This window comes from Magallana gigas, chromosome 4, assembly GCF_963853765.1.
Source record: "Magallana gigas chromosome 4, xbMagGiga1.1, whole genome shotgun sequence".
Lineage (NCBI taxonomy): Eukaryota > Metazoa > Mollusca > Bivalvia > Ostreida > Ostreidae > Magallana > Magallana gigas.
The window spans coordinates 39,043,925-39,058,677 of NC_088856.1; the positions used below are offsets into that span (position 1 = coordinate 39,043,925).

Consider the following 14,753-nt stretch of genomic DNA (forward strand, 5'->3'; position numbering starts at 1 on the left):
CGTACCAGGAATAATTCGATTTTTTAAAATCTTTTTATTTTAGTTACTCTTGTTATTAGTTTAAGAGCTCTACTTCTTACAGGAACTTCCAGCTTTACTTCCAACATTAACGGAAGACCCACTCGTTGCTTTGCAACGAGCTTTGCTCTAGTTATTATTCTTTTTCTTTTCTTCTGACTCCTTTTTTGCCTCATAACTCAAAAGGTTTTAAACCGATTTTGATGAAATTTTCAGAGATTTTTGCAAGTTGGCGTCCCTCAAAAATGTAAAAGTTTTAAAGAGAACGTCACCTACGTTTTGACGTGACGTCATTTTTAAAAATTTCAAAAAGTCATTTTGTCCCGGACTTTTCTCAAAAACGCTTTAAGATAGAGGCTTGAAATTTTGAATGGTTATGATTTGATCGATTTACCTCTGTAATAAGGCTGGAAATGAAAATCTATCACTTCCGGTCGAAACCGGAAGTAAAACAAATTTTTCGAAAAAATGAATTTTCTGATTTAATCAAAAATGTATATGTGTTTTGTAGAGCTTATTAAGCTGAATCTAACACTGAAAGCCGTTTTAAAATCGGACGATGCATTACAGAGATATCGGGGTTTAAAAATTGATTTTTCCGGAAATTTTTATTCCGCGTCTTTGGTTTAAAAAATAGCGTAATGTTCAAAGTAATATTAACTCGTACCAAAAATAATTGTTAAGTCGTACTTGGACACATTCGGATTTTTTTTGTTAAGTCGTTCTTGAAATCAGAAAGGTTTTTGTTAAGTCGTACTTAAAATCATTCGGATTTTGTTAAGTCGTACCAGGAATAATTCGATTTTTTTCATCTTTTTATTTTAGTTACTCTTGTTATTGGTTTAAGAGATGTGCATCTTACAGGAACTTCCAGCTTTACTTCCGACATTAACGGAAGACCCACTCGTTGCTTTGCAACGAGCTTTGCTCTAGTTATTATTCTTTTTTTTTCTTACCGATTTTGTGCAGACGATTTCTCAGAGATGGCTCAACCGATTTCATTCAAATTTTCAAGATTAACGCGACTTTATTTGAAGTTTATTGTTTTTTATCCATTTTTCAAAATACTCTTCCGGTCGGAAGTTATCGTCCGTTTACGATTTTAAAAAGTCAATTTTGTCTGTCGGGTTTCTCAAAAACGAGCACAGATATAGAGCTGAAATTTTCAGAGATGATAGATCTACCGTTTTTCTAATGTACCTCGGTCAAGAGAAGGTCCGCCGTCACTTCCGGTCGTCACCGGAAGGATATTTCAAAAATTGAATTTTTCGACTTTTTTATATTTTAATATTTTTCTTTGAAATTTTTACACCTTATAGTGACCCTTTCACTGATTAAGAATATGTAATTAGTTTTAAAATCGATCAAGGCATTCTCGAGAAATTAAGCGTCAAAGTTTTGAAGCGGAGTCCGAGTAGCTCAGTCGTTATAGTCGTGGACATGGCCCAGGCGACCCGGGTTCAAGCCTCGAGTGCCGCAAAATTTTTTTCTCTTTTTTTCGCTTAGATCTATGATTTTATCTTTGAATTGATAAGTTTAATCTTATTTATTCAAAAATTGGACGGAAGACCCACTCGTTGCTCGCAACGAGATCGAATCTAGTTACTCTTCTATTTCTATGCTGTTAATAAAGATATCATGCATGTATATGGACACATTTTATGGCTTCAAGTAGCATCAACAATACCCCCTTTAATTGATCTCCAATACTGACTCACTTGAGAAACAACTTTACCCGTCCACCACTTTTCACAAGCATCCGAATCAGCAAACTTGTGTTGGACATGTTTTCCAACCAGAATTGGATTGTGCTCTTGATCTGATTCTGTAACTTGTATGGTATAAGCATGACTAACCATTTTTTTTAAATTTGCTGCTAATTCTATGCTACATTGTTTAATTTTTCCATTCTCCTTGAATGAAAAATTAAAAACATTTTCAAACCCTTCTTTTGGTGGTTTTTGCAACAAAACATAACGTCTAAAGTTAAGTTGGGCCTTTAATGCTTTTTTCTTTTCAGTCACTGATTGTATACTAGCAAGTGCTCTATCTACATCCTCTCTAGTCTGCCATAATCCAAAAAATATTATTTTATCTGTCATTTTTTCCAGTCTTTCTATTCTCTTTGCCTCCTTCTCTTCTTCTCTCTTCATTTTCTCATTAAGTGCGTCTCTTTGTTTTCTCCTAATTTCTTCTCTTTTCTCTTTAAATGCTTCTCTGATATTTGGAACAACTTTCATTGCATCTTCCACCAGGTATTTCTTTTCCTCTTCTGATTAGGCATCTAACCATTGTTTTGTCTTAATAGATGTAAACATGATGTAAGCCTCTGACGCAAGAATAGACATATTGGGATTTTTTCTCATCAGTTGGTCTAAGTATCCAAAGACAGATTCCGCAAATTTGTTATGCTTACTTGTCCCTCTTGACTTTTCTTTCATATCTTCTGTTACATTTTAATTTCCCAACATCCACCAGGAAGATGGTCTTTGAACAACCTCTTCGCCACCTCCTCGTCCTCATCGGAAAGCTCATTCCAATTTGTCATCAACTCTGGTAGCACTTCTGCCCTAAATTTCTCTAGCAATTCATTAAATATTAGCTCTGTGCTTGCTCTGTCGATCATTGTTGTTGTAACTTTTAGCAAAATCTTCTTTAATGCAAGATCAGTCTTTTCAGATCTATCATCTATATCTTGGAGTATATCCTGAAACACTGCGAGTGTATCTCTTCCAGATTTTGTCAATAGTTGGCGCAAACCTAACACATACATTCGGCCCTCACTGTCAGAGAAATGATTTCCACCACTTTGTTCCATATTTAGTGATCTCATCTGTGTATATGGTCAAGTTTCCTCTATTAGAAAGACTTTCGCTTAACTGTTTTTGTGCAAGCACAAGTCGTTCAATGTTCATATTTTGAACAGTGGAAGTTGATGGTAGTTTGTTGGCTTTAATGTTTACAAGTGATAGTACGGACTCAATTACTTGAGAACAAACCTGTGAGCTCATATGTAACTGAAGTAAAGAACTCCACACTGTATTTTTTTTCTTGTTCATCAAAGAATGACACAGTGTCCTTCACTCTACCTGTGATCTCTGCTAACCAATCTCTTTCTTCGCAAACATTATTCATTTCAGTACTATAAGTTTCAAGGTCTTGAGATAATGTACATATCTCGGTGTCCTTTCTTGAAAGTCGTTCTCTTAGGTTTTGATTGGTTTCTTCTAGTAACCGTTTTTCATCCGTAAGTTTTGTTATTTTTTCCATCTGTCTTTTGTTTCGTAGTCGAATGGAACGAAGAATTGTATTTTTTGTTGTATTCTCTTGTTCAGAACTTTATTGAGTTTCTTCAGATTTTTTATTTCTTTCCTAAACTGGAGAACTTTGGATAAAGGGGTTCTGCTTAGTCTTCAACTTTTCCTTTTCTTTTTGCAGGGTGTCAATGTACTAGTATTCTTTTAGTTTAACATTTTCTGATGTAAGGCTTTCTATCACTTCTCTACAACTTTCATGTTCCAGTGGTGACAACTGTTTTGGTTTTTGTAAATGTAAAGTTTTTGTTGGAAATATTACCTTGGTGTCCAAAAATTCTGTTAATTATTTTCTCCTAGGGCCCTGTGTTTACTTTTTTTAAGAAGTTAAATTTGTCTTGTACGTTTTTTACCAAATCTTCATAAGCTCTAAAAGTTGCTTTAGAATCGCATGCATGTTGATTGTAGAGCCAATCTGCACATTGTTTAATATCTGTTTCTGATATTTTTATTAGCAGATCATTATTGGTTATCTCCATTTCTGTTTAGACTCAGTAAAGTCTGACTAAATGATTCCATTAAATTTTCTCCACTGCTAAATGTGTCGGGCAGTAAATTTTCAGTGAAAAGTAAGGGGATGGAAAGTACTGTAGCATCTGTTTGGACTGCAGTGCAAATTAACAATTCACCAGATTCAATTGTCTGTGCATGCGTTTCAACAAAAATTGGGTCTACATCATCCTTTTGAGTATGCTCAGTTATTAAAGAATGTCCCCCACAAAGAATTTCATGACCAGTTATGTATTGACTGAAGAGTCTTTTCCCCTGGTTGTTAATGCAATTCAGTTCTGTTTGTGTCGTTTCATCGACCTGACATGAATTGATGAATGACATATAAAAGATGAGGAATAAGCATAAGCATAAAGCATTCGTTAATGTTTTAAAGAGTAAATAGGAGAGAGTCTCTACTTACTGTTGAATTTACATTTCCTTTATTCAAGTCCAAAATATACAATAGACATGTATTAGAAAGTAATTATATATATATATATATATATATATATATATATATATATATATATATATATATATATATATATATATATATATATATAAAATTTGTAAGCAAGTTCACTTTTCAGTAGAAAGTCATCTCATGTCTATATTAGAGCTCTAATATTTGTTATATACATAAGTTTATAGATGTATATATATAGAAGCTAGCGTGCATATAAATTGATATTATTCACTGCATGTTTATGTATTAAGCACACTATATTAGCACAAAATAAATAATAAGCAGGCTTCTAATTATACCAGTACTACAGATAAATACATACTTTGTCTAAACGTCTTCTCTTTACGGTAGAGTCGCCACACATATGACTAAGCTAGAAAAAAAATCATAATTCATTAATTGATATGTAAAACTTTGCATTAACGATTGTTTCAAATATTTCATAGTATGGACATTTTTTTTCTATTTCTTTAAAATTAGAATAAAAACAAAACGAACAAGACAACAATGCCGTCATTGGCTCTAATTCATAATTTGATTCAGATGGTGGCTGCGTTGCATCACTATCTGTGTCACTAAATAGTGACTGGGACCCAAATGGTGAGGTGGGCTCAGAGTCAGAGTGAGCCAAGACATCAAACCAGTCCAGTGGCTCTGCTGATGATACTGCCTCACAATCAGGTTCACTGCCACTGGCACTGGTGGTTGTGTCAGTTTCACTTTCAGTTTTATTCCTGTATAGTCCTAAAATTATCGAGCAAATATATTAAATTGTATGAATTTCAGGAATATACAGGAATATGCATACATCAACTCTTAATAATCAAGCGCTCATTCCTCGCTTCATAAATTTTTAGCCATTGCTTCAACCAGCTGGAATTTCCTCTACTATACTAGAAAGTGATTGCGGGAGATAACTCTTCCCAAAAAAAAATGACTTTTGTCACAAGCGATCTCCTGCGCAAGCATGGTTCGACATCAAACGAAAAGAATTTGATGCTAAATGATTACACTATCGAGATATAGTATATGCCATTTTATTCGAATTGTTTAAATGATATAAAATTTTAGCATCTTACTTGTAAAAACAAATAAAATCGATGCTTACATTGGAAAGTATTGAGTTTCCTCGTGCTCCGGATGTTTTTTTTTCAAGAACATTCTACCCTTCAATTTGATTAAATTGTACGTGAAATGTTTCTTCCCTTTAGGGAAAAAACCGAAAAATCCGTGTCCCTCTTGTCACCTCATTTGTAATGGCGATCTCCATATTTTTCTATTTCCGGTGCGAGTTGATAAACTGTGATCCTGTATTATCGACTCATATTACGAGTAAATATACATTTTGAGGTTTAAATATACAAAATTAAAGTTTTATTATATGAACTTTAAGCGATTTATCTTCTGTCAGAATCATCTATTACAATAGAATTGTCCTAATAAAAAGAGGGTTAACACAGTGGCACATAGGCGGCGCGTGTATCGGATATTGACTGTTGTTGTTATTATGAGACACGTCCATTTATGGTTCAAATTTGAAACGTCATCGGCCGATCAAACTGACATAAAGGTCAAATGTCAACGTCATTAAATATATATATATATAGAGAGAGAGAGAGAGAGAGAGAGAGAGAGAGAGAGAGAGAGAGAGAGAGTTCAAGCCCCGGCCGGGGCGGAGGTGGAGCTCCAATAAAGTGAATTTCTCTGTGCTTTATGTATATCTTTATCATTCACTATGGGCAGGTATATGTCAATTTGAGAGTTATTGCAATGTTTGTGCTTATTATATGTATATATCTATGCAATGTGTATCGTCTCGATCCTCTCAAATTGTCTTTTAAGTGCATTCCACCTGTATCTCAAACGACCGTGTAGTGAGCGACCAGCGCGCTAGTTTCCCTTCGTCATCAAAAGCAAGATTTTTTTCCTGACTAGATGGCCCAGTGGTTAGCGCGGTGACCGCTCACTGCTAGGAGAATGAGTTCCAGAGGTCGTGAGTTCAAGCCCCGGCCGGGGCGGAGGTGGAGCTCCAATAAGGTGAATTTCTCTGTTCTCTGTACAGGTAATATGTCAATTTGAGAGTTATTACAATGTTTGTGCTTATTATATATATATATATATTGAATTACTATAATTTGCGAAATTGATACATATAATGAAATACATCCACGACCTATATAAAAATAATTTTATCATAAATGTGATATGTAAAATGATATTTATTCCCAACATTGCACAGTTATTTTTATAATGAAATACATCTATAACCACCATTACAATAATATATTTCAATAAAGATAATTATATTGATATATGTTATTAAATATTTTAAATGGTGTTTGTATTTCAATAATGGTTTCAATTATTTCTCATAAAAAACTCCATAACCAACCACTATTAAAGTGGGTTTGTTTAATGGTGGTCGTAATAAAATCCATCACCAACCACTATTAAAATAATATGTTTCAATAGTGGTCGTAATGAAGTACATCCCCAACAACTATTGAAATAATTTATCTTAATAGTGATGTCTATGATTACATGTATCTATAAAATTAATGATTTTTTAATATACAGGGGGTTTGAATGAAAGTTCTGGCAATTTCCAATGTGTTTATTCTTGTACAAATAATTTACAGTTTTCATAGAGCAAGATATATCTATAGAAAGGAAAAGGCAAAGAAAAGAATATGCGAGTTAATCTGCAAGAATAGGTTATTTCTGCACAACAGTGAAAATCCTGAGATAAGTACGTTATATCCATAGTCTCGGTTATTATTAAATTGTTCGTTAGATAAAAACAATTTTATATGCATGTTAATCTGCGAGAATTGGTTATTCATTTCTGCACACCCGTGAAAATCGTAACAGTATACCATAATAATTTTAGTATCGGCTATAAATACGGTAAAATATGCAAGTCTATCATACCTACAATGTTTATTTGAAATTGTTCGTTCGATAAAGTGTTTCTTGCATTTCAAAATAGCTTGCAAAAATGATGTACAACTTCTATCTTTCCAAAGTGTTACAATAGTGATTACAAAGTAATATATATAAACAGTTCATTTTCGTCTACGATTAAAAAAAAATAAGCATTAGTTTTCAAAAGTGTTTGTAAAGTGATTCTTATAATTAAATGCATCCCCAGCTACTGTTGAAAAAAATACTTCAATTGTAGCTGTATTTCAATAGTGGTTGCAAAGTGATTCTTGTAATGAAATACACCCCAACTACTATATTATTGAAATGAATTATTCCAATATAGGTTTTATTTAAAGAGTGGTTGCAAAGTGATTAATTGTTGGTGTCAAGCATCTCTATGGTAAGAAGAATCTAAATTGTAAAATTTATAGCTCTACCACCCCTGGGGTGCCACGGGCGGGGCCAAATATGCAAAAAAGCCAAATTTTCTTAAATCTTCTTCTCTACTCCCACGCATGTGAGGAAAAAACTGGTTGCCTGGGTCAGGGGTTCTGGCTCTAGGGTGGGGCCAATATGGCAATATAGTAAAAATGTATTAAATCTTAGAAAATATTCTTCTCTACTAACATATATATTTTTAAAAACTAAATGCATGATTATGATGTCCATGAAGCCCTCTACCTAAATTGTGAAATTCATGACCCCTGGGTCAGGGGTTCAGGCTCTAGGGTGGGGCCAATATGGCCAAATAGTAAAAAATGTATTAAATCTTAGAAAATATTCTTCTCTACTATCATATATATTTGTTATAATCTAAATGCATGATAATGATGTCCGTGAAGCCCTCAACCTAAATTGTGAAATTCATGACCCCTTGATCAGGTGTCCAGGCTCTAGGATGGGGCCAATATGACCAAATAGTAAAAATGTATTAAATCTTAGAAAATATTCTTCTCTACTATCATATATATTTGTTAAAAACTAAATGCATGAGTATGATGTCCATGAGGCCCTCTATCAAAATTGTAAAATTCATGACCCCTTGGTCAGGGGTTCAGGCTCTAGGGTGGGGCCAATATGGCCATATAGTAAAACTGTATTAAATCTTAAAAAATCTTCTTCTCTACTCCCACACATGTGGGCAAAAAACTGAATACATGATTATGATATCCACAATCTTCTTTACCTAAATTATGAAATTCATGGTCCCTGGGTCAGGGATTCAGGACATGAGGCGGGGGGGGGGGGGGGGTATGGCAATATAGTGTTAATGCATATAATGTTTAAAAATCTTCTTCTCTATTCTCACACATCTGTATAAAAAAAATGACTAATAATTATGTTTACCAGGAAGTCCTCTACTGAAATTTTAATTTTCATGGTTTTTGACTCTGGGGCAGGAGCAAAATGGATGTATAGATGTTAATGCATATAACGTTTAAAAATTACCTTCTTTACTCTCACACACCTGAAAGGAAAACTGAATTCATAATTTTGAAGACCAGATCTTTTAGTTTTTCACCAAAATTATAGGTTTCACAGTTCTTTTTGAATTAAATGTGGTCGTCATTACAAATTTATAATTTTTCTACTCCAGTATGAAACCTAATTAATTAGATGCATATATGAGACTCCATGACAAGTTTGTGTATGGGATATATGCTACTCAGGTGACCGTTAAGGCCAGTTGGCCTCTTGTTGTAAAAGCGTTCACAACTCATACTGCTCGGACAACGACTGTGAAATTTTTATTCAGTTACTATACATTATGGGAATTCGAACCAATGAGTTTATTGTAAATGGCCTAACATTAAAAAATTAACGGATATTGATAAGACAGAGACCAATACTGGCCTTATAAATCAATTCTTAAATTGTTATATGCAAGTGTTTCTTTGAGTGTGACACGAGTTTAAAAAAACGAGGGAAACGCCGCCGTTTTGATTTTATTGACCATGGCCACGGAATCCATATTAAGATTAGGCACATGCAAAATAGTATTTTCATTATTCGCAATTTTATATGAAAAAAATGCACAGATAGATACAGCGTTGCATGCATTGTATTCATATAATGCAGTCTATTCTTGGGCAACGTATTAGTTATTTTTTGTATAGAATGAATATTAAAGGAAGTGAACATGAAAAAAAATAATTGTTGCTTAATATATTATAAAAGCATTTTGAAACTTAAAAATGAAGTTTGTTACCTTTTTGTTTATTTCTATCAAGAGATTTTATCAATTTAACACTCTCGGTGAAAGGTTTATGGAGGTAACCCATTATTCCCCAGCATGCAGCTGTTCTCTGACGTAGATAAGCCACATTGCTGCTGGTGACTGGGTCAATGTTGTTTATGTACAGAGTTGATAGAAGTTACGAAGAAAAAAAATGCCTTGATATGAAGAATAATTTTGTGTACTGTCATGAGAAGACAAGGATTTAGTACAATTCTTTAAATGAAGCTCAGATAACTATTTATGATTTGTACAAAAAATGAATAGATAAATTAATTTGTGAAATATAAGACCATCACATTCCAGATGTTTGTACGGAGATGTGGCAGTCAGTGTTTACATAAATAAAATGCTGTTTTTAGATTTCAATTTAAATTAATATAAAATTGTAATTTCATTTTCTTTGTGGGGTTTCTTACCGTTACTTTTTATATAAATGCCCTGGACATTTTTCTGATTTGTTTTTTTATACATAAGATCTTGATGATATGTACGCCGGTTCTGTTTATGCTGTCAGAAATATAACAGGACTAAGACACTTTTTTAAAGTCAGGATGCTGTGCAATGCACCTTGTGTGCTCATTTATGTAGCACACATACTGTTCAAACTCATAAACAAGAAATTCCCGAGTGCAAGAAAAAATAGGTCACAATAACACTGATCCACGGGCATTCCATTCTAGTTACATGTCACATTAACTACTGGTGGGAATGCATCATTCTGAGATCCAAAATCTTCCTCCATAAACACTGTTTAAAATGACAACTCTTTACATTCCTTTCAAGTTTCCATTCACATTTTGATGATGGCATTTTATCTCTGTTACTAAACGTGTATAGAAATGCAATGTGTCTCACTTACGGCAGCATCAGTGCTGCCCTCTCGTAGATGCTTAGAGATAACCCAGCAGGGAGGTAATGATTTTAACAATATGGCAGCGCTCATGGATTGCAAGAATTAGCTATTCTAAGTGGTATATCTTCTTACTGAGGAAAGCTCTGTCTAAACGGTTTTCAGATATCATTATACACATCAAACAGACAAATTTAAGCCCTTGATAATTTTTTCATGTTCACCTCCTTTAAATAGCAAAGCATATTTTATAATTTCAACTCATGTGAAAAACTTACAAAATTCTCTCATTACAACAGGAAAACACAATTTTAGTGGACACACCTGGTATTGGTGGAGCAGTGGAATTTACTCAAAAACTCATGGAATATCTTCCCAATGCTCTTTCGTTTATCTTCGTGATAAGTGTAGAGAGGGCTGGTGGTATGCAAGACGATAGGGTAAATATCAGTCAATCATCATGTCTTTCAAGAGCTAATTATTTTGTCATGATTTTTAAGAGAAACTTTACGTATGTTTTTCTTTTCTCGAATACTGTTTTTCCTTATGTTCGAACACCGACAAGTGTTCACTTCTTCCTACAAAAAATGGGATAACATTGACAATGCGACACCTCCTCATTCTTAAATCGGCAAAGAACTGTCAATGTTAACGCCCGTTTCCCGCCTACATTCTACATCCAAATATTTCGATAGGACTATGTGCGGTTTTATGCATTTTTTGCCCCTAAAATCAAAGTTTTTGAAAGAGCTGTAAAAATGAGGTGAAAAATAGTTAATAATGATATTGAAAATAAAGGTGTAAAAGGTTATCACCACAGTGACGTCATAATGTAGAAATGACGTCATGAAAATTGCATTATTTTGATAAATGGATGTTTTGTAGCAAAATATGGGTGTTTTCCGATGGTTTTTCGACTGGGAAACATCGAGCGCAGGCTTGCTCAAGTACAATTTTTAAGTATAATGTGAATAACTATTTGAAGAAAAACATATGTTAATATCGCACTTGAGCAGACCAGCGCTCTATACTTCCGAATGCAAAATATAGAGCAAAAATGGGAATATTTTCATTTGTTTGCAAATTTGCGGGAATTTAGGTGACGTCATAGATAAACAGCGAATGAGCAATGATGACTAAAATCAAGATAAAAGTTATAGGCATCCCCTATACAATGATTTGAGAAGATTGGATTTTTAAACGATATTACAGTTGTATTTAAAAATTAGTTGAAATCGGGGGCAGATATTTGACCATACCGCACATAGTCCTTTCATTCTGATATTCAAAAACAAATTTATCTACTAAAATGTATGATCAAATCCTAACTGATTTATATCAAATTAAAATTTTTAGTCAAAATATTAATTTTTTAAACAAATGTTTTCCTTAAGGGGGGAGGGGGGGGTCTAAAAAGATTTCATTGAAACCGGTCTCTATGGGTGAGGAAAATATTAATTAGCTGCCGATATGTGCATAAAAACTTAATCACCAAATGTAAACGTTAGATATTAAAGTCAGATTTTATATAAGGTAATCGATGTATAACGACCACATTATGTACCTAAGAAATGTATGGTCCGATTTTCCTAATCATGGTATCATTTTGAAGGTGTTATCAAATGAAAATACTCCACCAAAGGAATTTTGAAAATATTAATTATGGTTCAACTAATTACACCTTGAATTTTGTATTAAAGTCTATGGGCAACGTATGTTTTAATGCGATATTGTAAAAAGAAACTTAAAATTTGTAAAACACTCTTGGTTAATACATGCATAAACTTTCTCTTTATCAAATTATGAATTAAAATGAATCATTTACTGCAGATATTCTGACGAAATTAAAATTTTCTTTTTTTCAACTAGGGGAGATAACTCTTTAAAAAAAATTAAAGGTGCAAAATGACCGGCTTCTTATATGTTGTCAGTCATGTGAATTTGGTTCATTACACTTTCATTGTTTTTTAGCAGTACTTATTTAACTGGTTTTAAACGATTCAAAATTGTTCAATATCCCTTGATTATACATTGAATACCTTAAACTCATATGTTAATTATTTATTCGAAAATTTACAAAGAAAAATTCTAAATTTGGAATGTATTTTGGTCTGTAGACATATGCTCCTCCCCGCCCCCCCCCCCCCCCCTCCGGTAATTCAGAAAATCCTTTAGTATAAAAATGCTAAATGACATATATTAAACCTGTCAATAGAAATTTTGTTTCAAGGGGGAAAGATGTTTTAAAAAACATTTCCGTTTTCCGTTATTTTCTATTATGAAACAAGCTTTTTTTTACCCCAAATACAAAGTAATCTCTTTTTGTTTGACCAAATCATTCAAATTTAATGAAAATATACATAAATGTTTACATTATTATAAAACAAATAACTTTAATTCGACAATATTCCAAAAATCACTTTTAGTTAGGCGGCTAGACAATGCTATCGTACGCAGTCCTTTAAAACAGTCCTTGCGATATTCAAGGCACGTGAAAATAAGCCACTTTTTTTTTTTTAGTGTGTATTGTGATTGAAAGAAAAATTCATTCTCCATGACAGAAGAAAAAATTGAATATATCAAATATGATTACCAAAATATTTTTGAGACGTAGGCCTGTGTACATCGCCAGGGGCGGTATCACCCTCCCCTTCTGCAATGTTAACGCCGATTGAATTCTGAGATTATGTGTGTGTGCGTGTGTGTGTCTTTATTTCTCTATATGTTTGTATGTTTCAGCTCCCTTCGTTATTGGAATCTATTAAAAAACTGAGAAATAAAAACGAGATGCCCTGCTTTGATCCAGAGGATGTTATTTTCATAACAAATAAGTGGGATTGTATTCGAAGTCAGTTGGATGTCGAGAAAGAAAAAGAGAAAGTCTGGGAAAAAACAAAAAGAGATATAAAACGCAAATGGGAATTTGTAAAAGAGGAACACATTTTCAGAATGAACTGTCTCGATGTAAGTATTGAAACAAAAACTGCATTTCAAATTAAAAATAATTTATTTGATTTTCGTCATACAAATTACTTTTACAATGGATGCTCTTTGATACTATACATTTCTTATTAAACATTTAGAATCATTATCAGTGTGAAAATGCGTGCTCATCTCGCGAATTTAAAAATCTTGCTTTTTAGCTTACCGAGACGAAGTCGGGGGTAGCTTATGCTATACCCCCGGCGTCGGCATCCGGACCAGGTTAAGGTTTTTGTTGAAGGTCCTGTATCTACATAAACGTTATCACTAACTTCAACAAACTTGCACGGATTGTGCGTCTCATGATACTAATGCATTGGCAGGCTTGAACGCTGAATTTGAGCCATAGATTTCGGATGCTGAATGAGGTTAAGGTTTTTTGAGGTGGTTAAAGTTTCTGGACCAGGTGACCTCTGGTGTTTATATTTTAGTTATGACTTGTCCTTATTTCGCCAAACATGCATGGTTGGTGCGTCAAATGATGCTTATGCACTCGACAGGCTTGAATGCTTAATTAAGGCCATATATTTTAGATGCTGAATGAGGTTAAGTTTTTTTGAAGCTGGTAAAAGTTTCTGGAGCAGGTGCCCTTTGATGATCATATTCAAGTTATGACTGTTCCTTACTTTACCAAGCTTGCATGGATGGTATCTTTGATACTTATGTCTGTCCGCCGGTCCGTTTGTCCTTAAACCTTTTCACATTTTTAATATCTTCTTAAGAACTACTGGGCCAATTTCAACTAAACTTGGCACAAATTATTCTAAGGCAAAGGGGATTCAAAGTTGTAAAAATTAAGGGTCACACCCATTTTCAAGGGGAGATAAATAGAAATTTGGAAAAATTTTGAGAACTTTTCAAAAATCTTTAATATAATATTATATTATATCAAACATTATAATATCATAAGTTTATATTATAATGTTGTATGTGATAATGATCATATGATACTATAATGTATCTTATAAGGTGATATTGTACTATCAGAACAAATACAATTAAGAAATATTGTATCTTTTTTGGATGTATATTGGGAGATCAATAAGGGTTGGTCACGTGATCAAATCTCATATATAAAGCCCGAACGACTTTATGGTTTCGGGCTTTATGGAAGATCTGATAACGTACCAAACCATATTTATATCCCGATACACATCCGAAAATGATACATTATTTCTTATATTTACATTTGTTGGCAATTATGACGATAACAATGTTCCATATATTCTTTTATGTGATAACCTTGAAAACCACTTTGATTAACATGACGTAACAAAAAATAGTTTAACATTATATTGCACCTATTAATTATCATAAATGAATATGACACTGCATTTAACAAGACAACACTTTTTAATGATAATAAAGTTAAAAAAGTATAAAGAAAATTCGCTTGTACAATTGAAAAAAAAACTGAAGCTTTGCGGATTAGTGCCACTTTCGTTAAAGTCCCAAAACGGTTGAATA

The 14,753-nt window shown here is 33.3% G+C and overlaps 1 protein-coding gene across 1 annotated transcript in view; it reads left to right on the forward strand.

Annotated features, from left to right (window-relative positions):
- Positions 1–14,753, forward strand: part of LOC105333143 (transmembrane GTPase fzo-like) — a 78,058-nt gene that overhangs the window by 38,280 nt on the left and 25,025 nt on the right. Inside the window, exons 5-6 of the mRNA XM_034449442.2 lie at positions 10,604–10,744; positions 13,044–13,268. Of these exons, the coding sequence (XP_034305333.2) occupies positions 10,604–10,744; positions 13,044–13,268 (366 nt within the window). The remainder of the gene's footprint in view (positions 1–10,603; positions 10,745–13,043; positions 13,269–14,753) is intronic.